Source organism: Bubalus kerabau, chromosome 2 (genome assembly GCF_029407905.1).
Source record: "Bubalus kerabau isolate K-KA32 ecotype Philippines breed swamp buffalo chromosome 2, PCC_UOA_SB_1v2, whole genome shotgun sequence".
In the NCBI taxonomy this organism is placed as follows: Eukaryota; Metazoa; Chordata; class Mammalia; order Artiodactyla; family Bovidae; genus Bubalus; species Bubalus kerabau.
The window spans coordinates 48,642,962-48,669,663 of record NC_073625.1 but is presented as its reverse complement, the minus strand read 5'-3'; the positions used below and the strand labels follow the sequence as shown (position 1 = coordinate 48,669,663).

The following is a 26,702-nucleotide window of genomic DNA, read 5'->3' as shown; positions in this document are numbered from 1 at the left end:
TAGGATTTTGATGTAAGAATTTGGGAGGACAAAATTCAACCCATACAACTGGTTTACCTTTAAAAAAAGAGAGAAAGCGGGATGGTTTGCATATCATTTAAACTAGGGAATTCAGGGAATAAAGCAGTTTGCCAGGACCATGGTCAGTCCTTTCCCTTCCCCCTCCTCCCCACTTAGAATGATCTCAGGGTCACCTGAGGTGACATGGGAGGAGCATCTGCTTCCTTTATCCTCCTATTTTGAGCCTAAAGTAAAGATTATAACCAGTAAGTGGCAGGTGGCGGGGTGGGGTGGGGCGATGGGAAATGATGTCCCTTCACCGCTGAGGCATGTTCTGATTTATGTCTCTGTTACTAGTTTTCAATTTCTGGTCAGTATGACTTCGAGTTCCTCCGAAATCTTGAGTCACAGACAACTTACTGTGTTCAAGTTCGAGGGTTTCTTTCTGATCGGAACAAAGCTGGAGAATGGAGTGAGCCTGTCTGCGAGCAAACAACCATTGACGGTGAGTCTTGAGACGTACCATCTGCAGCTCGGTGTCTCTGAGCACCCTCTTTTTTTTTTTTTTTTTTTTTTTGCACGTGGGTGATGGTGGTGGGGCCCCATGCTGCAAGGCTTGTGAGATCTGCATTCCCCAAACAGGGACTGAACCCGTGTCTCCTACAGTAGAAGCAGAGTCCTAACCCCTGGACCGCCAGGGAATTCCCTCCTCTGAGCATCTTAAGTGGCTTTAGAGACTTCCACCAAGTGTGCCGGCTGAAAGGCTCCTTGGAGATTATCACCCAGCTCAAACTCCAGTTCATCTCTGACTGATCCACCAGCTCAGATGCATACAAGGAGGTCTGATCCTGGCTCTTTTCATTTATGGAGTCCCTTTGGAAAGCAAAGCAGTGATCTGGGGATTGCAGAATACAGAGGAGAGCAATTGTAATGAAAGAATTCCCTCTGGAGTTTGAGGGAGACTGGAAGCCTGTATTTGTACGGCTGGGTCACTCTCCTGTGCAGCTGAACCTGTCACAACATTGTTAATTGGCTATGAAAGTGAAAGTGAAGTCCTCAGTTGTGTCCGTCTTTTTGTGACCCCATGGACTGTAGCCTATCAGGCTCCTCCGTCCATGGGATTTTCCAGGCAAGAGTGCTGGAGTGGGGTGCCATTGCCTTCTCCAGGGGATCTTCCTGATCCAGGAATCGAACCCAGGTCTCCTGCATTGCAGGCAGACGCTCTACTGTCAGAGCCACCAAGGAAGCCAATAATTGGCTATACTCCAATATAAAATAAAAGGTCTGAAAACAAAAAGCAACAAGAATGATGCCCAGCAACTGAGTATCCATATGCAAAAAAAATATTTCCTGCAGAGAGAGGGGAGAACTTTCCATCTTCTGCGTCACTGCAGTCCTGAGGCCGCTGTGTTGCTGCCGTCATGATGCTTCATCACTTCAGCTTATCAAGTTCTTCCCGAATGTGGGTTTTTGTCATTGGACGTATTTCTTGCCCAATTTTGCGTTGTCTTATCAAAGAAAAACTGATTTCCTAGGAAGAGCTTCAGGATCTTTAACAGTTTGTTGTTTAAACTGTTGATGTGTCCAGGATATGCCTTTCTCTAGACCCCTTAACTATTTAATGGTCACCAATCCATAGGAACACACTGGACTATTTTGTAAGCTGTTGTGTTTGACTGTCCGCAAAGTCACCATGAAGGACTTTTTGGCAAATATCAGCTGAAATCGACACCCAGTGCCAAGTGCTTATTGTCCCAACTGTGTCCCATGAGTGTTTATGGGATATTTCTCAAAACAAGAGCCCTGTAGTCAGATGAACCTGGACATGAAGGTTCACCCCATCTCCCTCTCAGAAAAAAAACACGCTATATATGAGCATTTGTAGCATATTTGATCTTTCAATACCTTTTTTGAGAAGGAGCATTTCCAAGAACACAGCTTGAGAAAAACAAGCCCACAATAGAATGGGAAAGACGAGATATATATTCAAGAAAATTGGAGATATCAAGGGAATATTTCATGCAAGGATGGGCACAGTAAAGAACAGAAACAGCAGGGACGTCACAGAAGCAGAAGAGATGAAGAAGAGGTGGCAAGAACACACAGAAGAACTGTACAAAAAAGATCTTCATGACTGGGATAACCACGATGGTGTGATCGCTCACCTAGAGCCAGACATCCTGGAGTGTGAATTCGAGTGGGCCTTAGGAAGCTTTACTACTAACAAAGCTAGTGGAGGTGATGGAATTCCAGCTGAGCTGTTTCAAATCCTAAAAGATGATGCTGTGAAAGTGCTGCACTCAATATGTCAGCAAACTTGGAAAAGTCAGCAGTGGCCACAGGACTGGAAAAGGTGAGTTTTCATTCCAGTCCCAAAGAAGGACAATGCCAAAGAATGCTCCAGCTACTGTACAGTTGTGTTCGTTTCACAGCCCGGTAAGGTTGTGCTCAAAATCCCTCAAGCTAGACTTCAGCAGTATGCGAACCAAGAATTTCCAGATGTACAAGCTGGGTTTAGATAAAGCAGAGGAACCAGAGATCAAATTGCCAGCATACATTGGATCATAGAGAAAGCAAGGGAATTTCAGAAAAATATCTGCTTCACTGACTATGCAAAGCCTTTGACTGTGTGGATCACAACAAACTGTGGAAAATTCTTCAAGAGATGGGAATATTGGACCACCTTACCTGAGAAACGTGTATGCTGATCAAGAAGCAGCAGTTAGAACCAGACATGGAACAACTAACTGGTTCAAAATTGGGGAAGAAGCATGTCAAGGCTGTATATTGTCACCCTGCTTCTTTAATTTATATGCAGAGTATATCATGTGAAATGCTAGGCTGGATGAATCACAAGCAGGAATCAAGATTTCTGGGAGAAGGATCAACAACCTCAGATATGCAGATGATATCACTCTAATGACAGACAGTGAAGAGAAACCACAGAGCCTCTTAATGAGGGTGAAAGAGGAAAATGGAAAAAGCTGGCTTGAAACTCAGCCTTCAAAAAACTAAGATCATGGCATCCAGTCCCAAAACTTCATGGCAAATGGATGGGGAAAAAGTGGAAACAGTGACAGTTTTTATTTTACTGGGCTACAAAATCACTGCAGATGGTGACTGCAGCCATGAAATTAAAAGATGCCTCCCTGGTGGCTTAGATGGTAAAGAATCCACCTGCAGTGCAAGAGACCTGGGTTGGAAAGAACCCCTGGAGGAGGGCATGGCTACCCACTCCAGTATTTTTGCCTGGAGAATCCCCATGGATAGAGGAGCCTAGCCAGCTACAGTCCATGGGGTCGCAAAGAGTCGAACATGACTGAGCAACTAAGCACACTGCAGCACAGCTCCTTGGAAGAAAAGCTATGACAAACCTAGACAGCGTATTAAAAAGCAGAAACATTAGCTTGCCGACAAAGGTCTGGATAGTCAAAGCTATGGTTTTTCCAGTAGTCATGTATGGATGTGAGAATTGGACCATAAAGAAGGCTGAGTGCCAAAGAATTGATGCTTCTAAATTATGGTGCCTGTGAAGACTCTTGAGAGTCCCTTGGACTGCAAGGAGATCCAACCAGTCAATCCTAAAGGAAATTAACCCTGATGGGAGAGCCTGGTGGGCTGCCGTCTATGGGGTCGCATAGAGTCGGACACGACTGAAGCAACTTAGCAGTAGCAGCATTCTTTAGAAGGACTGATGCTGAAGCCAAAACTCCAATGCTTTGGCCACCTGATGCCAAGAGCTGACTCATTGGAAAAGACCCTGATGGTGGGAAAGATTAAGGGCAGGAGGAGAAGGCGCTGCAGAGGATGAGATGATTAGATATCATCCCCAAGTCAGTGAACATGAATCTGAGCAAATTCTGGGAGATAGGGAAAGACAGGGAAACCTAGCATGCTGCAGTCCATAGAATCTCAGAGAGTCAAGCACAACTTTGCCATAATTTCGGCCTTCCCTAGTGGCTCAGTGATAAAGAATCTGCCTGCCAGCGCAAGAGACGCATGTTTGATCCCTGGGTTGGGAAGATCCTGGGAGAAGGAAATGGCAACCTGCTCCAGTTATTCTTGCCTGGGACATCCCATGAACAGAGGAGCCTGGTGGGCCATAGTCCAGAGGATCACAAAAGAGTCGGACACGACTTAGTGACTAAACAACAAGTAGCCACTTAACGATCCATTTTTGTATTTTTTCTGGACACTGAATCAGGCTTACCAGCCTGGAGTTTCCTGAATCTTGTTGAGGTTTCTTTCCCTTGTTTTGTAGTTGAACAAAGTTACTTGCCCAAATCCAGAAATCTCTCATCTCACCCGGTCACGTGATCTTTCCAGTGTCATCCAGAAGTATTCTGCAGTAATATTAAGCACAGTTTCTCAGGATGACAGAGCCGCATAGAAGATGGAGTCTTGCCGTCTCTCTAGCGGGGATTCCCTGCCTCTCTGTTTTTTCTGTAGCCCCCAGCTAGTGCCGAGGCACTACTGTCCGAGGCTAAGTTCCACCTGCCTGTGTTCCACCTTGTGGCTGAGCCTCTCAGCAAGTGCCTCTAAATAACAAAAGCCTGCCTTAATAAAAACCAAAAAAACTTTTTTTTTGGCTGCCCCGCAAGGCTTGTGGGATCTTCGTTCCCCAACCAGGGATTGAACCCAGGCTCTTAGCAGTGAAAGCGCAGAGTCCTACCCACTGGCCTGCCGGAGAACTCCCAGAAGCCTACCTTTTTATTCCACTCGTGAATCATTTGTACTTGAATGAGAATTCTGTGCCCTGGGAGCACCCATCATGTTTAAATCACTAGAATCCTGACTTTGGGATCTTCGCTCTTTCCTCTTAAACACCTGCCAACTGCTTTCTCCAGGCCTGAGTACGTGCCTGGTTCCGTGTCCCATCCTTCCCTGCTGTGAATTCCAACACAGTGAGTGACTTGGGGCAGATGCTGAACTGCCCACTGCCTCCATTGCCTCATCTACAAGATGAGAGTAATCAAAGGTGTCACCCAGGACAGTGCCAGGCACAGAGTCAGCCCGCAATACAGGTTAGGTATCATTACTGTTATCAATAAGGACATTATTCAAATCATACTTTTAGGGACTTCCCTGATGCTCCAGTGGTTAAAAATCCACCTTCCATTTCAGGCAATGCAGGTTTGATTCCTTGTTGGGGAATGAGGATCCCACGTGCTATAGGGCAGCTTAGCCCTTGAGCTACAACTACTGAGCCCATGTACTCTAGAGCCCTGCAACTAATACCTGACAGCCAAATAAATAAAAATTTTTTAAAAATAAAATCACACCTTTAAATATTACTTAAGGCTTATGTCATGAAACATGGCATGAGGCACACACTTGGACCAAAAAGAAAAGTATTTCAAATATCTTCTAACTCTAAATGATCACTCATTAACTAACAAAATCCAGACATTTTATAAAAGAAAAGAATAGCCGACTGAACATCAGTTTAGGGTTTTGTTTGTTTGTTTGTTTAAATGTAGTTCTCCTGTTTAAACCTCACAAGTTTTCAGTGAAAGTGTGGAAAGGTTCTTTTCCCTTTTCCCGGAAGGAAGGTGAAGGTTCAGAGAGATGAAGTAACTTGCCTGAAGTCAGCTCAACCAGTAAATAACAGGAAGTAACATCTCCACCCATGTCTACAAATACAGAAGCCAAGGCAAGACTTGCCGGAGGGTGAGACAGGAAAAGGGAGTTCACCTGAGGCATGGCCAGCTAGACTGAGGCAAGTTAAGAGCTTCACACAGAGAGTGTTGATTACTAGTTCAGTTCAGTACCAGATTCTTCCACAAGTCACAGCCTGTGTAAAGCAGTATCCCCTCTCCTTCCCTGGGTTCAATCCCTGGGTCGGGAATATCCCCTGGAGAAGGAAATGGCAACCCACTCCAGTATTCTTACCTGGAGAATCCCATGGACGGCGGAGCCTGGTGGGCTACAGGCCAGGGGTCGCAAAGAGTCGGACACGACTGAGCGACTTAACTGTCTTTCTAACTTTCTCTCCTTCCCCATTCCCCCTTCTTGGTAAGTCACAAAAGCATCTTTTGAATTTTATCACCATCAACTGGTTGTGCCCATGGAATAATGTCCTGTGTAAGATGCTGAAACATCTGGGTTGGAGGCCCAAGGAGACCCAGGAGCTGCCCCCAGGGGAATCATCACAGTGTCACCAACCGTGCCAGGGTGGGGCCCAGGAGTCAGTGTTTAATGAATATTTAATGAGTAATTCTGATGTATGGCAAATTAGAGAGCCACAGAAATATTAAGTGGAAAGATAGAGAGATGAATAGATGGGTCCTGGAACTTCCTCCAGAGCTGGGACGTCAGATCGCAAGCAGACCTACCATCATCAGCTCTCGTAAAGCCTGGGGGCCACCCCCACCAGTTCCCTTGCCCCACGACCCTGTATCCACCCAGAAAACCCATCTGAGTTGAATCTGCTAAAGGCACCACCACTCGATTCTAGTAAGTGAAATGAGAATTCATAGGGTGCAGGGATAAGGCGTGAGTTCGCTGAACTTGGCCAGGGCACAAGCTGGACAGGCTGCAAGGTCACTGTCGGTGTTAATCACAGTGCAAGAGGGGCCCCAGGCCCGTCCAGCCTCTTCCCCATGACGGGTGCCCTCACCATTCACTAGATGTTTAAGGAGTGTCTGTGGCCACACAGTGTGCCAAGTGCTGGGAGAGGCCAGCAGGGGGCCTGCCGTCCAGGTGGCTCCAAGACTGTGTGCCCATCAGGGTTCTTTGATCTGCCCTGGGGAAGTAAGAGCTGACACTTTGCCGCAATCCCCATAGAGAGACCTGCTCTTCCAGGGCAGGGTTCATTCTCCTGGCCTCTCCCAGCACCAAATGCTTTCAGTTTGCATCAGGAGGGTGGTGCTGGCTGACAGGGCTGGTCACAGGGAGGCCAGGAGGGCAGCTGGCAAAGGGGCCTGGTGCTAAATGAGGAGAACTGGGCCACCAAGGGTGACCCCCTGGAGACAGTCCAAGATAAAGCTGGACATCAGTTAAGGTGGTAAAAACAGATTTGATTCATTCGTGACTGGAGGAGGGGAAAGAGCTGATGGGGCATTTTAAAGACAGAATTGAGAATCGGGACGAAAAGAGATCGGGGTCACGGAAGTGACAAATGACCGAAACTGGGTGGGTACATGGGGTGGTGTTAATGCACTTAGGCCGTTTTCTGCATCTGCTGCTGGATTTTATCACCTGCGGTGTTCTTCCCACTGAGACTCTGAGACAGAGACTGTTCCTCTGTCATAATGCTCCATCCTGATGATGACATGTCAAAGGATTGGCTTCCAGATCCTTGAGAAAGACACTCCTGGATTGTAGGAGCTAATTTAGGTCTCACTGGGAGAGAGGAAGGCTTTACAGTCCTGAGCTTTTTAGGAAAGTGCACTAAGAAAGGAATGTCACGAGTTGGTAGAACAAAGGTGAATTCTTTTGGTAGCCTCGGGTTTTTCCAGACAGGAGCTCACAGAGGTGCTGGGGAAGGGAGGGGGCCACCCAGAGATCAGCTTTAGGCTGCTGGGCACCGCAGTAGCATTAGGGGAGGTCTCTGCGTGCAGGCGGTCAGGTGGGGTCCCCTGTGCAGTTCTCAGTACAAAATACTGTAGCACATGTGTGTCACTGGGGCTCTGGAGCCCGGGGAGCCCCATTATCTGCTGATGGAACAGCAGAACAGGGAGCTGATAGCTCCCCTGTGGGTAGATAATGGGGATCAGAGTTCGTGCAGCTGCTGCGTTTTGGGGCGTATCAGTAATCATGCCCCAGAAACCCAACTTGGAGGATGGTAGGAAAGGGTGAGACTTGAAAACCTCCAGATCCTCAAATAGCTGCTGTGTTTCCTTCTGAGACACACCTGTGCCCCCCACCCCAACCCCACCCCAGCGGTAAGGGGTTACCATTAGAAGATGATGGTGAAAAGAGCGTTAAGGTCACCATCACCCAAGCCGGGCATGACGCGAATATGACCGAGCCCTTCATCCCTGCAGAAACCACCCCGTCCTGGATGGTGGCCAGCGTCCTGGCAGCCTCCGTGTGCGCCGCTCTCCTGCTACTGCTCGGCTGCTTCTTCCTGCTGCGGTGTGTTTACAGGAAGGCCAGGCACGCCTTCCCCCCGAGGAATTCTCTTCCACAGCACCTAAAAGAGGTAGGTAGTGGCACAGAGCCAGATGTGGGTGCGTAAGAACACGCTGACCTTCACAATCAGAGCCGCCTAACTCAGCCCGGTGTGGTTTCTTGGAGGATGACACAAGCCTTGCACACAGGTCCCACCCATTCCTGGTGCCCTTTCAGAGAAGTATGAGCTCAGGGAACAGCTCTATAGGGAGGGGGCGGGGGGCAAGGTTTTGTTCCTAAAAGCCCTCCCTCCAGCCTGGATGTTTGTTCCTTCTCTGACCTTCCATGCCTGGAGCCCCAAGTCATCAGAGAGCCAAGGGGCTGGTCCCGGAGCAGAAAGGGACCAAGCCGAGCTCAGAGCAGAAAAGATGGGAAAGAGAGGACTCTGGGCTGAGTGCCAGAAAACAGCCAGGGACAGCAGAGGGGCAGGAGCAATGTCAGAGCGGGGAGTGTCTGAGAGCGACTGAAATTACAGGATGTGTGTCCCAGGCTTTAGGAAAGCAGTTCTTCTTTTTTTTCCTCCAGAAAAGTGGAAAAAAACAAAAAAAAGGGAACGCAAAAGTCGCTCGGTCATGTCCAACTCTTTGTGACCCCATGGACTATACAGTCATAGAATTCTCCAGGCCAGAATACTGGAGTGGGTAGCCTTTCCCTTCTCCAGGGGATCTTCCCAACCCAGGGATGGAACCCAGGTCTCCTGCATTGTAGGCAGATTCTTTACCAGCTGAGCCACCAGGGAAGCCCAAGAATACTGGAGTGGGTAGCCTTATCCCTTCTCCAGGGGATCTGCCCAACCCAGGAATCGAACCGGGGTCTCCTGCATTGCAGGTGGATTTTTTACCAACTGAACTACAGGAAAGCTACTTTCAAAACGTTTGGGTAGAAGAAAGAATGTACCTGGATAGAGCCTGTAGGACAGAAGCGGCTTGAAGAAATGAAATCTTGCTTATATTCTCATTAGAAATGAAGTGAAAGGAAATGTGAAGTGAAGCCCGCATCTCCCCTGGGCTGGGTGTGGGCTCCCCCAGGAAGGAGGCACAGTTCGGATGGAGCAGTTCCTTCAGCTCAGGGACCCTCCCAGGGTAGGGGGTGGGGGGACCCCACTCCCAGCAGCTGACGGAGCAAGCCCTGCTTCCTTAAAGATTGGGGTGAGGGTGGCGCATCGCAGCGTCTGCTCCAGCCTACACGTAAACCGCCAGGACCCAGGGCGCAGCTTCTCTAAGGGCCGAGTCGATCTCCTCCCCCGGGGAGGGCTACAAGAGGAAGGTTAAGGGAGCAGGGCCAGCCCCGCCGCTGCGGCTGGTCCCAAAGGCACAAGTGACACCCGTGATCTCACTGCTCTGCTGTCTCTTCTCGCCTGACCAGCCGCTGCTGACCTGACGGGGGCGACTCAGACCCTCCGCTCTATAAAGACTGAGCCCCTGGTCACAGGACACCAGAGACCCCGGCTCTGGTGCTTCTCCATGTGCCATGAGAATTGGGCAGGAGTCGCCCCTCCCCCCGGGCCCCATCATGTAGCAGCAGCCTTTTCTCCTCCTGATGACCCAAGTAGTGACTCCTGACTGCATTCCCGGCCGGCTAATTTTTTGGCACAAGGATCCTGACGTGAGAAGATGGCAGCTATAATTTATAGTTTAATGGAATCCCTAACGTGTCCCCTCGTGGGAATGTCCCCCTCTGGGATAATAACTGTTTTAGGCTTTGTAATCAAGATTGAGGTAGTATGCGGTTGTTGGTCTTTAGTCACTAAGGCGTGTCCAACTCTTTTGCAACCCCATGGACTGTAGCTTGCCAGGCTCTTCTGTCCATGGGATTTTCCAGGCAAAATACTGGAGAAGGTTGCTATTTCCTTCTCCAGAGGATCTTCCCAACCCAGGGATCTAACCTGTGTCTCCTGTATTGGCAGGCAGATTCTTTACCTCTGAGCCACCACGGAAGCCCCGAGATATTACATACTTATATAACCTTTGCCTTTAGCTTCTCTTCTTTTCTCAGCTTTTTGTAAGGCCTCCTCAGACAACCATTTTGCCTTTTTGCATTTCTTTTTCTTGGGGATGGTCTTGATCCCTACCTCCTATATAATGTCATGAACCTCTGTCCATAGTTCTTCAGGCACTCTATCAGATCTAATCCCTTGAATCTATTTGTCACTTCCTCTGTATAATCGTAAGGGGTTTGATTTAGGTCCTACCTGAATGGTCTAGTGGTTTTCCCTACTTTCTTCAATTTAAGTCTGAATTTGGCAATAAGGAGAAAAAAGAAGCTAAAGGCAACAGTGTAAATGAAAGATATACGCATTTGAATGCAGAGGTCCAAAGAATAGCAAAGCAAGATAGGAAAGCCTTCCTCACTAATCAATACAAAGAAATAGAGGAAAACAATAGAATGGGAAAGAATAGAATGGGAGATCTCTTCAGGAAAATTAGAGATTTTCTAATTTCTAAATGCAAGGGATCATTTCATGCAAAGATGGGCACAATAAAGGAGAGAAATGATATGGACCCAACAAAAGCAGACAATATTAAGAAGAGGTGGCAAGAATACACAGAACTATACAAAAAAGATCTTGATGACCCAGATAACCACAATGGTGTGATCACTCACTAGAGCCAGACATCCTGGAATGCGAAGTCAAGTGGGCCTTAGGAAGCATCACTATGAACAAAGCTAGTAGAGGTGATGGAATTCCAGTTGAGCTATTTCACATCCTAAAAGATGATGCTATTAAAGTGCTCAATATGCCAGCAAATTTGGAAAACTCAACAGTGGCCACAGGACTGGAAAAGGTCAGTTTCCATTCCAGTCCCAAAGAAGGGCAATGCCAAAGAATGCTCAAACTACCGCACAATTGCACTCATCTCACATGCTAGCTAAGTAATGCTCAGAATTCTCCAAGCCAGGCTTGAACAGTAGGTGAACTGTGAACTTTCAGATGTTCAAGCTAGATTTAGGAAAGGCAGAGGAACCAGAGATCAAACTGCCAACATCCACTGGATCATTGAAAAAGCAAGAGAGTTCCAGAAAACCATCTACTTTTGCTTTATTGACTATGCTAAAGCCTTTGATTGTGTGGATCACAACAAACTGGAAAATTCTGAAAGAGATGGGAATACCAGACCACCTGACCTGCCTCTTGAGAAACCTATATGCAGGTCAGGAAGCAACAGTCAGAACTGGATATGGAACAACAGACTGGTTCCAAATAGGAAAAGGAGTACGTTAAGGCTGTATATTGTCACCCTGCTTATTTACCTTAATATGCAGAGCACATCATGCGAAATGCTGGGCTGGATGAAGCACAAACTGGAATCAAGATTGCTGGGACAGATATCAATAACCTTAGATACATAGATGATACCACCCTTATTTATGGCAGAAAGTAAAGAACTAAAGAGCCTCTTGATGAAAGTGAAAGAGCAGAGTGAAAAAGTTGGCTTAAGACTCAACATTCAGAAAACGAAGATCATGGCATCTGGTCCCATCACTTCATGGCAAATAGATGGGGAAACAGTGGAAACAGTGTTGCAGATGGTGACTGCAGCCATGAAATTAAAAGACGCTTGCTCCTTGGAAGAAAAGTTATGACCAACCTAGAAAGCATATTAAAAAGCAGAGACATTACTTTGCCAACAAAGGTCCGTCTAGTCAAGGCTATGGTTTTTCCAGTGGTCATGTATGGATGTGAGAGTTGGACCATAAAGAAAGCGGAATGCTGAAGAATTGATGCTTTTGAACTGTGGTGTTGGAGAAGACTCTTGAGAGTCCCTTGGACTGCAAGGAGATCCAACCAGTCCATCCTCAAGGAGATGAGTCGTGAATATTCATTGGAAGGACTGATGCTGAAGCTGAAATCCCAATACTTTGGTTACACGATTTGAAGAACCAACTCATTGGAAAAGACCCTGATGCTGGGAAAGACTGAAGGCAGGAGGAGAAGGGGACAAGAGAGGATGACCTGGCTGGATGGCATCACCGACTCAATGGACATGGGTTTGGGTAAACTCCAGGAGGTGGTAATGGACAGGGAGGCCTGGCGTGCTGCAGTCCATGGGGTCGCAAAGAGTCGGACACGACTGAGTGACTGAACTGAACTGAGCCACTGAGCATGCATGCACAGTTTCTTCAAAAGTGAAAAGGAGCAGGGGACTTCCGTGGTAGTCCAGTAGTTAGGACTCCATACTTCTACTGCAGGGGACACAGATCCCATCCTTGGTCGGGGAACTAAGATCCTGCATGACATGAGGCATGGCCAAGAAAACCAAAGCAAAACACAAAACAACAACAGATAGCTCTCAGGAACAAGCTGTAAGCGCAAGGAGCTCAACTCAGGCTCTGCGATGACGTAGGTGGACAGGATGGGGAGGGGGAGGAGGCCCAAGAGGGAAGGGAAGATATGTACATGTATGTATGTATACATATAGCTGAGTCACTTCACTGTACAGCAGAAACTAACACCACATTGTAAGGCAATTAGACTCCAATTAGTAAATAACAAACAGAAAGGAACAGCTGAAATTAATATTAGTAGTACATTTTATGCAACGCAATATATCCAAAATATCATTTCAACATGGAATCAGTCATTTTTTTCATTTGTCGAAACATCTACGTTCTTTTTTTTCATACAAAGTCCTCAAAATCTGGTGTGTGTTTTACCTCTCAGCACACGTAGAGTCAGACCGGCCACATTCCACGTGGCTGGTGGCTGCCGTACTGAATGGCACAGGGCTGAAGGCTGAACAGAGGGACACTCGGGGTGCTGGGGAGCACAGGAGAGTGACTTATTCCAAGACACAGGTATCCCAAGCCGGCTTCCTCGAGGCAAGGATGCCCCGGGCAGCATCGGGATTATCCCTAAGTCTCCCTCCAGGTTTACAAGAGGAACTGTCAGAGGAGGACCTGTGATCACTAAGCAAAGGAGGTGCAGATTTATTGTCGAATTTTTTAAATTGTGGTAAAACACGCATAACGTAAAATTTGCACCATATGCAGTTTTCAGCGTACACTTCAGTGGTAGAGTAAATGGACATTGTTGTTCAACCCTCCTCACCCTCCATCCTCAGAACCTCTTTCATCTCACAAAACAAACCGGATCCATTAAATAGAAGTCCCCCTCTCCCTTCTCCCCCAGCCGCTGGCCACCACCGTTACTTTCTGTCTGGAGTTTGCCTAGTCTAAGTACCTCATGTAAGTGGAATCATGGCCCTGTTTGTCCTCTTGTGTCTGGCGTATTTCACCTAGCATAAGGTTCCTCGACAATGTGGTATGTATCAGAACTTCATTACATTTTGAGGCTGAAAAATTTGCATTATATGGATAGACTACATTCTGTCGGGTTGGCCAAAAGGTTTGTTTGGATTTTTCTGGAAGACATAACAAAAACCCAAACAAATGTTTGGCCAACACAATATCTGTCCAGTCATACGTGGATGGGGTTTCCCAGGTGGTAAAGAATCCACGTGCCAATGCAAGAGACCCAGGAGACGTGGGTTTGATATCTGGGAAGAAACTGATCCACGCAAAGATCCCCTGGAGGAGGGCATGGCAGCCCACTCCAGTGTTCTTGCCTGGAGAATCCCCTTGGACAGAGGAGCCTGCGGGCTGCAGTCCGTGGGGTCGCACAGAGCTGGGCACAACTGAAGCGACTGAGCGCATGCACACGTGTGGGTGGGCACTTGGCCCGCTCCCACCTTTGGCTCTCATGAATTATGACGCTCTGAAGACAGGGGGATGTATTACTGTATCTCTCTGAGACACCGCTTTCAGTTCTCTCGGGTGTATACCCAGAAGTGGAATTGCTGGTTTATACGGTAATTCTGGTTTTAATTTTGTGAGGAACTGTCATACTCTTGTTACATTTTTTTTAAAACAGCATTTTCCAGCCAGGAGTTGTGTAGAAAATTGTGAGCCCAGAAAAAGAAGTGGGAAAATTTGTTAATTGGCTCTTTTTTCCCTCCCTACAGTTCATGAGCCATCCTCATCACAGCACTCTTCTCTTATTCTCCTTCCCACTGTCTGATGAGAATGAAGTCTTTGACAAGCTGAGCGTCATCACAGACGTGTCTGAAAGCTGCAAGCCGAACCCTGGGGCCAGCTGCGGTCTCAGGACCTGACGTGGGCAGGGGTCCTTCCAGCTGATGTCTGAGGAGGGAGCACACTCAGTCGGGCGCAGTGACCCCCTCCTTGTCCTGTCTCCCCGCAAGGGCAATCAGAGCAGCCAGCCAGAGCGGGCCGAGACCGCCTGAGTAAACCCCAGATGGAGAGCTCACACAGACGCTGGGACAGCGTCCACACTGCCAAGGAGCTGGACTCCAAATGCTCATGTGGCAAAACCTTGGGAACCTGCCACTTTTTAGAGGCCTTAATGATTTGAAAAAAAAAGTTGGCCACTGTGATTTCCCTGATGATCTGTCCCAGTGGTTAAAAGACTCCACACTTGCAATGCAGGGGGCACAGGTTCCATCCTCGGTTGAAAAACTAAGATCCCACATATCACATGATGTGGCCAGAAAAAAAAAAAACAAAGGTTGAGGTTGGCCACCGGAGGTATGATTCTCAGTCTTGTGTACTCACTAATATAAAAAGGTTTTAGGGAATTCCCCAGCAGGTCCAGTGGTTAGGACTCCATGCTTTCACAGCCGAGGGCCAAGGTTCAGTCCCTGGTCATGGAACTCAGACCTCACAAGCCATGTGGCAAAAAAACAAAACCACCAAAAAAAAACAAAAAAAAAGTTTTAAATGGTTAGAAACAAAAATATATAAAATGAGGAAGAAAGACCAAGGCACTGTGGAATCTGAGAGTGCCGACATTCTGACGGGAGAAATGGCGTCGACTCAGAAGTCGCTATCACCAAGCACTGTACAGAGCGAAGACTCTGGATTCTCAGGGACACTTGGACTGGGTTTATTTTTCTATGCGGACACGTTTCGTATAATGCTGGTGCTCAATTAAAGCCTTATTCTCTATTTAGTCCACATGCGTTAAGTGGCACTCCATCTGTGTGGCTGTTAGTGTGAACCAGGTCTCATATGCTGTCTTTACTGTTCACTCATTCAGTGGATATTCCTCGGTGCCTGCTTGGCGGTCAGCCAGGAACTGTGCCAGGCACAGGGGCCCGACAGCAATTGGGAAGCTTCAGAAAAGAGAAGGCCCTCAGCTTTGAATTCCAGGCTTGCCAGGTGGCTCCGTGGTAAAGAACCCGCCCATCAATGCCAGAGATGCAGGAGACACAGGTTCAATCCCTGGGTCGGGAAGATCCCCTGGAGGAGGAAATGGCAACCCACTCCAGTATTCTTGCCTGGAGAATCCCATGGAGAGGGGAGCCTGGTGGGCTACAGTCCATGGGGTCACAAAGAGCCAGACAGAACTGAGCAGCTGAGCACATATGCATCAGCTTTGAATTCCACCTCAGATGCTTAACAGTTTCCTCATCTGTACATGAAGATGAAAATACCCAAGGATTAGTGACACTCAGTGAAAAATGCCCACCCCAGTGCCATCGCATAGCATTCACTCAATAAATGGTAACTCATCTTATCAGCTGCATCATCTCATGGGTATGACTGACTTCACAAACCTAGGTCAGCAACAAATGTCCCTTCCTCTGGGCCAGGTTGCTCAATCAAAGTTCCCCAAAATAGAGAAAAAAAACAAACACTTTTTGAAGTAATTTGACATTTTTTTTTAAATGGAAACAACATGGGGGGAAGGTCAAAAGTTTGTTGACCTGTTCAGTGTTTTTAAACTACGTTCAGTGATGGAGGGAGCAATCACGTTCTGGGTTCTCAGCCCCTGACTCGGGTTTGGAGCTAGTCTTAACGACAGGGGAGAAGTCAGTTCCCTTCCCCAGTTCAGCTCATCGTCGCTGAAGGAGACGTGACAGGAAGGCCATCAAGTTCTATGCACATGAATGTCTCTGACTTGGGAGAGAAGGAAAGGAATATTCCTTTATTGCCCATTCATCCAGTCCTTGCCTAAAGCCCTTCATGTGTCTGAGGAGTCTCCATCTTGGAAAGTGTGAACCCTTCTCCCTTTTTAGGGGCTCAAAATGCCACCTGCTCCTTTGCAGCCCCCTAGCTGCCGGACTTTGAGTTGGGAGATGGGGAGGGGCGTGCAGGGCAGCAGTAGAGGCCAGGGTTCCAGTGGAAGCATCCAGTAGCCTGGGAGACTCGGCACCAGCAGTTAAGTGTTGAAAGGGTTAGTCGATCAGTCGTATCCAACTCTTTACGACTCTATGGACTGTAGGCCACCAGGCTCCTCTGTCCATGGGATTCTCCAGGCAAGAATACTGGAGTAGGTTGCCATTCTCTTTCCCAGGGGATCTTCCACACCCAGGGATTGAATCTGGGTCTCTGACACTGCAGGCAGATTCTCTGCTGGGTTTGGTTTGGACATTGTTCCTGCCTTCACCTCCCAAGGCTGTTCCTCCAACCCTTCCTGAGATTCTGTGAGCTCCCCCAAATCAGGCTGAGACACTCATTTTAGCCAGTCAGTTGCTAATGGTTGCAGCTAAAACCCTGAGCAGGCTTCCCAAAGCGAAGCAGAGTGGATATGGATTTTCCAGTCCTAAAAGCCCACCCAGGTGGGCGTAGGGGTACGACAGGGGTGAGCCATCTCTGTGGTTCCCCAGCAGAGGGACTGGCAGCAGCACTCATCCTCTAGGGCTGGGAGGTCCTGAGGGGCTTCAAGGGGACCAGCTGAAGCCTGAGACTGACTGGCTGGAGACCGCAAGGGTAACAGCCTCCTACCAAGTATGGGGGAATTCAAAGCCCATATGTGCGTGCTCAGCTGCTCAGTTCTGTCTGACTTTTTGCGACCCCATGGACCATAGCCTGCCAGGCTCCCCCTCCATGGGATTCTCCAGGCAAGAATGTTGGAGTGAGTTGCCATTTCCTCCTCCAAGGGATCTATCTTCCCAACCCAGGGATCGAAGCTGCGTGTTCTGTGTCTCCTCCTACCACAGTGCGGCTAAGATGAGGGCAGAGAAGGGCACAGGCCCTCTTGGGCCAGGAGCTGACCCCTGAGCTACTGCCTGCCCTGCCCTGAATACAGTGCTGTGGGGGTGGAATCAGAGACATCTCAGGGACCAGGGTCTCTAGCCACACTGGGGGATGCGCTGTCTGTTTGCACACCTCACACACACACACCCCTGTCTCCCACCACTGATGATGGATGTCTGCCCAAGTCGCCCTCATATTCGCCACCCTCCTCACGACTCCATGTATCTCTTGGCCGCCTCTTTCATGAGGAAATATTGCTCATGTCTCTGCACAATGAATAGGAGGGGGACATGTCTACCATTTGGCCCCCAAGACGTCAGCAATCTTAGGGAATCTCATCTAGGCTTCCCTGTCCCATAGTACGGCAATTTCCCTGACCCTCAGACGAAGTCAAGTAGAATGCTGGACATAACATTTAAAAACACAACATTTCAAATGATCCCTAGTGAGGAAGGAAGAACTATGCCACCTTTCACCCTGGAGGGCAGTCAACAAACCCTGTAGGATTTCAGCCCCTTGCAAGGACGCAGTGGACAGAAGACAAGACTCGGGGCTCACCCAAGGTGGGGTGGAAAGGACACCTCCCCATAAGTCTGAAATCCCAAAGCGCATCCCCCCCCCCCCCGTGTAAGTGTGAACTAGGAATAAATGAATCTCATCCCACCCCCATATCAGTTTCCTGCCATAAGAAAGTGTCACAAGTTGGTGACTTAAAGCCACAGAAACTTACTCTCTCACAGCTCTGGACTTCAGGAGTCCAAAATCGGTATCACTAGGCTGAATTCAAGGTGCCAGAAAAGTCTTCAAAGGTTCTAGGGGACAGTCTGCGCCTGCCTTTTCCAAATGCCAGCAGTCTTTGGCTTGCATCAGCATCACTGCTATCTCTGCCTGTATTCAGATCACTTTTTCTTCCTCTGTCTGGTTCTCCCCCTCTGCCTGTCTCTGTATTATAGAGACACCTGTGGTTGCATTTTAAGGCCCACCCAGGCATCACCGACTCCACGGACGTGGGTTTGGGTAAACTCCGGGAGCTGGTGATGGACAGGGAGGCCTGGCGTGCTGCAGTTCATGGGGTCACAGAGAGTCGGACACGACTGAGCAACTGAACTGAACAGAACTGAACAGGTAATTATCCAGGAGAACTTACCCAACTCAAGATCTTTAATTTAATCACATCTGCAAAGACCCCTTTTCCAAATAGGTCACATTCACAGATGCCAGAGACTAGGACCCGGTGCCTTTGAGTGTCATTATTCAGCCTACTAGGGTCTGCAAGTGAACCTTTTTGGTTTCAGTTTTGTTTCTGATTGGAGAGGCAAAGTAGTATCTTTCCTGAGAAGTTATAATCTCAAAACTGTAGATTTGCAGCCCCAGATCCTTCTTCCTGGCTGGTCAAAATAAAACTTGAGGTTAACTGCTAGAAATCACAAAACCCCAAAGGAAAACGTCACAAGGAAAAGCCAGCAGAAACAGCAGGCAGCTGGGCCCGACCCACCAAGACTTCAGATGCCGACATAAACGGTCCAAGGAAAGAGCATGCAGAGTGCAGTCAAATAAATGTAAGAAGTATTGATAGCATCAGGATGGCACAAGAGGCCGAGTGATTCACAGGAACCCAAATCCCAGGGGCTTGGAGAACAAAGACTTCTTTCTCACGCACTTTGTGTGTGGCTGGCAATCAACTGAGCATCTGTTCTTTTCTCAGTGATGTCTTCATTCTAGAATCTAGGCTGAAGGACCTGCCAAATGGGGACAGAACTACCAGACCACAATCGTCCTCAGAGCTTCTGCTGAACATGGAGCATGTCACTGCCCTCCACTTCCTATGGCCAGAAGCTTGGCGAAGTCCAATGTTAGTAGAATGGGGACGTGTGCGCCTTCCTTGGGAAGAGCTGCAAGCCATGTAGGAAGAGTCAGGACTGTATGATTCCCTCACAAGGACGAGAGAGAATGATTGGGAGCAATAAGTAAAAGCTGCTGCAGACTAAGTTTCAAACGGATTTGGTGACGGGGTGAGGGCATGGTAGAGGAGGTACTAAATAGATCTCTGGAAATGAAAATTATGGTACATTTGCTTGAACAATGCAGATTCGAATTGTGCAGTTCCACTTATACACAGATTTTTTTTTCATTAAATACATACCATAATGTTACACACTCAGTGGTTGTGGAACCACAGCTATGAGAGCAAACTGTAAACTCATCTGTGAATTTCAGCCACCCTAATCGCCTCATTGTTCAAGGGTCAACCATAACTGACATTTAAAAGTCAGAGAATGGGCTTAACAGCAAATTAGGAAAACTGAAATGAATGTAAGTAAATTGGGCAGAAACGGGAGCATAAGAGTCAGGATTCAGACAGAGCCAATGAGAAGCGAGACATTTCCATTGTTAGGGAATTGACTCATGGAATTGCAGAGGCTGGCAAGTCTAAAGTCAGCAGACATGGCCAGAGACCCAGGGAAGGGTTGATGTTTCAGCTGAGTCCAAAGGCAATATGGAGGCATAATTACTCCTTCCTCTGGGGACCTCAGTCTTTTTTTCTCTCAAGGCCTTCAACTGATTAGAAGAGACCCACTCACATGATAAAGGGTAACCTGCTTTACTCAAAGCCTTCTCATTTAAATGCCAACCTCATATTAAAAATAACATCTTCACAGCAACATTCACTGGTATTTGATCAGATATTTGAGTACTATGGTCTTGTCAAGTTGACAAATAAAATTAACCACTGCCAGGAGGGTAGATCTGAAGTGATTATCAAGAATGCATTAACATAACATAAGGATGGGAAATATGAGAGAGGCTTCCCAGGTGGCACTAGTGGTAAAAAACCTGCCTGCCAATGCAGGAGACAGAGGAGGCATGGACTCGACCCCTGGGTGGGAAGATCCCCTGGAGAAGGGCATGGCAACCCATGCCAGTATTCTTGCCTGGAAAATCCCATGCACAGAGGAGCCTAATAGGCTACAGTCCATAGTGTTGCACAGAGTCGGATACGACTGAAGCGACTTAGCACACACGCAGATGAGGATAGAATGAGAGGATCTATTACATGTCTAATCACAGTCTTTTTATTTTTTTGGACTCCAAAATCACTGCAGATGGTGACTGCAGCCATGAAATTAAAAGACGCTTACACCTTGGAAGGAAAGTTATGACCAACCTAGACAGCATATTAAAAAACAGAGACATTACTTTGCCAACAAAGGTCCATCTAGTCAAGGCTATGGTTTTTCCAGTAGTCATGTATGGATGTGAGAGATGGTCTATAAAGAAAGCTGAGCGCAAAAGAATTGATGCTTTTGAACTGTGGTGTTGGAAAAGACTCTTGAGAGTCCCTTGGACTGCAAGGAAGACTCTTGAGAGTCCCTTAGACTGTTGGAAAAGACTGTTGAGTGTCCCTTGGACTGCAAGTCCAACCAGTCCATCCTAAAGGAGACCAGTCCTGAGTGTTCATTGGAAGGACTGATGCTGAAGCTGAAACTCCAATACTTTGCCCACCTGATCCGAAGAACTGACTCAATTGAAAAGACACTGATGCTGGAAAAGATTGAAGGTGGGAGGAGAAGGGGATGAAAGAGGATGAGATGATTGGATGGCATCACCGACTCAATGGACATGAGTTTGGGTGGACTCCGGCAGTTGGTGATGGACAGGGAAGCCTGGCATGTTGCAGTTCATGGGGTCACAAAGAGTTGGACATGACTGAGTGACAGAACTGACTGAACTGAATCAGAGTCTCAGGAGGAGAGGTGAGAAAGGATGAGGCAAAAGGAGTATTTGAATATTTGAAAAGATAATGACTGATGAAAGACACCAGTCTACAAGCTCAGGACAACAAATCCCTAGCTAGACAAAGAAGAAGAAATCACATCAGGGCAAAACTTGCTGTTGTTCAGTTACTAAGTCGTGTCTGACTCTTTGCAACCCATGGACTGCAGCATGCCAGGCTCCTCTGTCTTCTACTATCTCCCAGAGTTTGCTCAAATTCATGTTCATTGAGTTGGTAATGCTATCTAACTTTCTCATCCTCTGCCGCCCTCTTATCCTTTTGCCTTCAGTCTTGCCCTGCATCAAGGTCTTTTCCAATGGTTGACTCTTTGCATCACATGACCAAAGTATTGGAGCTTCACCTTCAGTATCATTCCTTCCAATGAATATTCAGGGCTGATTTTCTTGAGGATTGACTGGTTTGATCTCCTTGCAGTCCAGGGAACTCTCAAAAATCTTCTCCAGTACTACATTCAAAAGCATCAGTTCTTTAGCACTCAGCTTTATTTATGGTCCAACTCTCATGACGACTGGAAAAACCATAGCTTTCACTATCCGGACCTTTGTCAGAAAAATGATGCTTTTTAATATGCTGTCTCAGTGGGTCAGATGGTAAAGAATCTGCCTGCAATGCTGAAGACCCAGGTTAGATCCCTGGGTCAGGAAGATCCCCTGGAGAAGGGAACAGCAACCCACTCTAGTATTCTTGCCTGGAGAATCCCATGGACAGAGGAGTATGGTGAGCTACAGTCCATAGAGTCCCAAAGAGTCAGACACAACTGAGTGACTAACACACACACTTTGGCTTCCCTGGTGGCTCAGCTGGTAAAGAATCCACCTGCAATGCAGGAGACTGGGTTCGATCCCTGGGCTGGGAAGGTCACCTGAAGAAGGGAACAGCTACCCATTCCATTATTCTGACCTGGAGAATTCCATGAACTATATAGTCCATGGGATGGCAAAGAGTCAGACATGACTGAGCGACTTTCACAGACTTGTCATGGCTTTCCTTCCAAAGAACAAGTGTCTCTATTTCATGGCTGCAGTCATCATCTTGTGGCAAAGGGGCTTGCATAACTCAGTGAGGCCCTGTGCTATGCGGTGCAGGCCCACCGAAGATGGACGGGTCACAGTGAAGAGTTCTGACAAAGCGTGGTCCACTGGAGGACGAAATGGCAGCCCACTCCAGTATTCCTGCCACAAGAACCCTGTGAACAGTATGAAAAGGCAAAAAGATATGACACCTAAAGATAAGTCCCTTATGTTGGAAGGTTTCCAACATGATACTAGGGAAGAGCAAAGGGCAATTACTAATAGCTCCAGAAAGAATGAAGCAACTGGGCCAAAGCAGAAATGACACTCAGTTGTGGACGTGTTTGGTGGTGAAAGTAAAGTCCGATGCTATACGGAACAATATGGCATAGGAACCTGAAATGTTAGGTTCATGAATCAAGGTAAGTTGGAGACTGTCAAGCAGGAGATGGCAAAATTGATCATAGACATCTTAGGAATCGGTGAACTAAAACGAATGGGAATGGGCAGATTTAATTCAAGGTGAAACTGCAGGGCCTCAAAAACAGAGAAGGCATATTATCTTCAAAGAAAAGATAATTAAATTATGGATGATGATCTCAGCAGTAAAGAAGTCAAAGAGTGATAGTATACTTTTCAAGTGCCCTAACATTTTTATCAACTTTGAATTATAAGACTGCAAAAATATCTTTCTGGAAAAGGGATAAAATAAAGACTCAGACAAACAAAAGTCAATGATATTTGACATTAAAAGATCAAATAAAGATCTAAGGGATATATTTCAGACAGAAGGAAACCATTCCCAGATGGAAATTATGATACATAAGAAGAAATACAGGAAAGAAACTGGTAAATACATGAGCAAATCTAAACAACTATTTTCTGTATAAAACAATAACAATATATCCTGGGTTTAAAATAAAATACAGGGAGGAAAACAACTGAAAATGAAATGTTTTAAGATCCTGTTTTGTTTCAGAGGAGAATAAGATGAATCTGAGATATGGGTAAGTTAAGTATCATAAAGTTTCTAGAGTCACCTCAATTCTAGAGAAGTGGTTCTTAACTGGGGAGGTGTTTTACTGAAAGTTTTACTTCTGTTTTAGGTTCAAAGGATTTGTTAACAAAAGAAACCACTTGTACACACAAACAATTTCAATTTTCTAAAAAACATCATTTGACTTAATTTCAACATACAGTCATTAAAAGAAGAGAAATGGAAGCAATAGAAAAGAGTAACAGCACATACATCACCAAACTGGGCTGACCTACATCCAGACTTTAAAACAGTACTGGGAAGTCCCTGGTTAACAGCAATCTGGAATCCCAACCAGGAAAAGGTCCCAGGCACTGCATCCACTCTGTGGATGAGACATCAAATTGCAGTTCCAGGGGTTCCCACTCATAATCCCAGGTCACAAACTGATACTGACTTCAATCTTTCAGGAAAAGAGATAAAAAAGAATCAGACAAACAAAAGTTGATGACATTTGACATCAAAAGACCTTTTTAGAGAAAGATCTCTGGGATATATTTTAGGCAGAAAAAAAAATTCCCAGATGGAAGTTATGATATGTAAGAAGAAATATAGGAAAGGAAAAAAAGAAAGTAATACAGGAAAGAAACTGGTAGATATATGAGCAAATCTAAACAACTATTTTCCGTATAATATATCTTGGGTTTAAACTAAAACACAGGGAGGAGAACAACTGAGAATGAAACAGTTCAAGGTCTAATTAATATTGACTTTAACAGTTTTACAACGCTGTTTGCTTTATCTTGTGAGTCATAGGATTTCTTTAAACTCCAGGCATGACTGGCCAAACCTCCAGGGGTTCAAGATTCCAAGTCCTACTTCCTTTCTCATCTAAAGTGCTGCCTGAGTAGCTGTGCTTGCGGGCAGGCATGGAATCTGGACAGTGTCCAGGAAGGTCAGAGGCCTGCTCTCCTGCTTCTGCTTCTGATTGCACTTCCTTACAGGCACTTCCAGCCCCACCCTGAAGGACTTCCTCCATTTTAATTTCCCTCATAGGATGGGACAGATTTGTCTCCCACAGGACACTTCCTCACACGATGGGACAGAAGTGTCTCCCACAACACTTCTGGTTGTCTCAACTGACATCAAGGGAGTAGCAGCCAGGCTTTGTAATAAATACTTTACATTGATTATCTTACTTATTCTTTGGGCCCAAACCCTCCCCAGGACCCTCTGAAGCCCTGTAAGGAAAGCCCGAGGCAGGCTGCAGGGGCCGCACTGAGAGTTCAACCCTCATGTGTAATGAGGGCTGTGGCTCAGGCCCTGCCAGGGCTCAGGGTGGATTCTGTGGCCTTGCCAAGTGTCTGGAGCCCAGTTCTCTTGAGAAGGATGTGGGCAATCTAACTGCTAAGGCTGCAAGCTTTGCAGCTAGGAAGTGAAGAAGGAGGGGAGAACCTCACTGGTGAGAAAATGTCCAAGAATTCTGAGATCAGAAAGGGATTCAGCAGGTCATCTTGTGGGCCCCCATGAAGACACCATAGCAGAAACATATGTCAGGTTTGTTTGAAAGACCCCCTGAGGGAAGCCAGCTTGAGCCAACTTCCCGTCACCCCCTCCCCAGGCTTCCCCTTGCCAGCTTCTTCTGGAAGAAAAAGAGAAGAGTTCACTGTGCTTCCTTACTGGCACTTCTAGTCCTTCTCTCCAAGCCCAGATCAGCCTCTCAGTCACCCTGTTCCTCCTCAGCATTGTGGTTCTCAGCCATAGCTGCCGTTGCAGCCGCGTGGCGAGCTTTAGAAGTGTCAATGCCAGGCCTTGCTCTGACCACTAAATTAGAACACTCTGGGGTGGGATTCAGGTGTCCTGGGTATCAAAGCTTTCCCAGGTTTTTTCCAGGGAGTGTGCAACCAAGGTGCAGATCGCTGCTCTGCCAGAGAAGGCGTGAGAGATGGTAATTAACTGTTATCCTGCACTCCTGTCTGTTTTCCTGTTCTCTTGTCTTTAATACCCAGCTAAAGGGTCCACCAGCGTTCCCCAGATGGCTCAGCAGTAAAGAATCGACCTACCAGTGCAGGAGATGCGGGTTAGATCCTTGGATCGGAAAGATCCCCTGGAGATGGAAACAGCAACCCACTCTGGTATTCTTGCCTGGGAAATCCCATGGGCAGAGGAGCCTGGCAAGCTACAGTTCATGGGGTCACTAAGAAGTCAGACGCAACTCAGTGAATAAACAACAACAACAAAAGGTCTACCCATCACCTTCTGCTTTTACAAGAAGATCAGAAATTATTCAGAGTTAGGAACATCTCAGGGAAATATGTTCATGGCCGAAAATTTTTCCTCCCAGCACTGCTCCAGGCTTCTGAGCTTCTCACCACTGGTCATCTGGGAAGTAATTCTCCCTGCTGCTACCCCTTTCTCTATGCTGGCACTTGACACAGCCCTACTACTAAGAAGGGTCTGTTGAAATAATAGATAATAAAAATGTAAACCGAAACCTTCTTGAGTACCTGAGAGCTACACTGCAAATCAAATGGAAACGCATTAACACATGCAGATTAAATAGAGCTAATTCTGTTTAAATAAGTTAACAAAACACCAAAACACAGGCAAGAGAAAAATAAAATCAGTGAAATCAGGTAAAGAAAAAGGTTATATTCTCTTCTGTCTACTTTTAAATTGAGTTGAAGTTGTTTTTCACCTTCAACTGCACATCAGAAGTCACAAAATTTTACAGTATCTCAGTTGTATTCCCCATTTTTAATATTTTTACTTCTTGTTGCCAATTTTTGCTTCTTATGCCAAAATAAGATTAGCCCTTATTTTAGTTAGCAGCAGAAGAGTGGGTTAGAAATCAAACCCTCAGTGGCAAACTTTGTTTTAATGTCAAAAGCCATCTTTGAGCACAAGGACAAATAATGGAATGTTTTCACCAAGTGAGCTTTTAAAATTTAGCTCTTTAGAAGAAAAAAAATGGAGAAATGTGATAAGGATGGACCAAATACCCGGGAAGAAACTTAAGGGTTTTAAAAATAAATAAATAAATAACAAGTTTTTTAAAAGTTCTGTTTCAAAAGAGAGAGAAGATAGCAAAGTAAGAAGACCCTGAGCTCACCTACTCCCATGGACACACCCAAATTACAACTATTTACAGAGCAACTATCGATGACAAAAACCTATGGCCCAGAAATCCCACCACTGGACGTATACCCTGAGAAAACCATAATTCAAAAAGACACATGCACCTCAGTGTTCATTGCAGCACTATTTGCAATAGCCAGGACACAGAAGCAACCTAAATGTCCATCGACAGATGAACGGGTAAAGAAGATGTGGTACATGCATAGAATGGAAAAAGGAAGGCTATCAGGCCATTTGTAGAGCCGTGGATAGACCTAGGGCCTGTCATACAGAGTGAAGTAAGTCAGAAAGAGAACAACAAATTTGTGTATTAACATATATATGTAGAATCTAGAAAAATGGTACAGATGAACCTATCTGCAGGGCAGGAATAGAGATGTAGATGTAGAGAACTGATGGGTGAACACGGGGTGGGAGTTGATGAATTGGGAGATTAGGACTGAGGTATGTACACTGCCCTGTGCAAAACAGATTAGCTAGTGGGAACCTGCTGTATAGCTCGGGGAACTCAGCTCAACACTCTATGATGACCTAGATGAGTGGGATGGCAGGAAGGTGGGAGGAAGGTCCAAGAGGGAGGGGTATATGTATACATACAGCTGATCCATTTCACTGTCCAGCAGAAACTAACACACTATTGTAAAGCAACTATATCACAATTTTTAAA

General features: G+C 46.6%; 1 protein-coding gene across 4 annotated transcripts in view; it reads left to right on the top strand.

The window, feature by feature from the left end:
* Window positions 1-15,087, top strand: part of IFNAR2 (interferon alpha and beta receptor subunit 2) — a 64,976-nt gene extending 49,889 nt beyond the window's left edge. For 2 of the 4 annotated variants that reach the window (XM_055567676.1, XM_055567673.1), the window contains 3 exons: window positions 358-505; window positions 7,989-8,146; window positions 14,079-15,087. In XM_055567676.1, coding sequence (XP_055423651.1) covers window positions 358-505; window positions 7,989-8,146; window positions 14,079-14,228 — 456 coding nt within the window. In that variant the 3' untranslated portion in view covers window positions 14,229-15,087. Of the gene's footprint in view, window positions 1-357; window positions 506-4,261; window positions 5,321-7,988; window positions 8,147-8,943; window positions 9,070-14,078 lie in introns of those variants that run through there. The other 2 variants (XM_055567674.1, XM_055567675.1) reach the window with 2 other exon arrangements.
* Window positions 15,088-26,702: the final 11,615 nt, after the last annotated feature.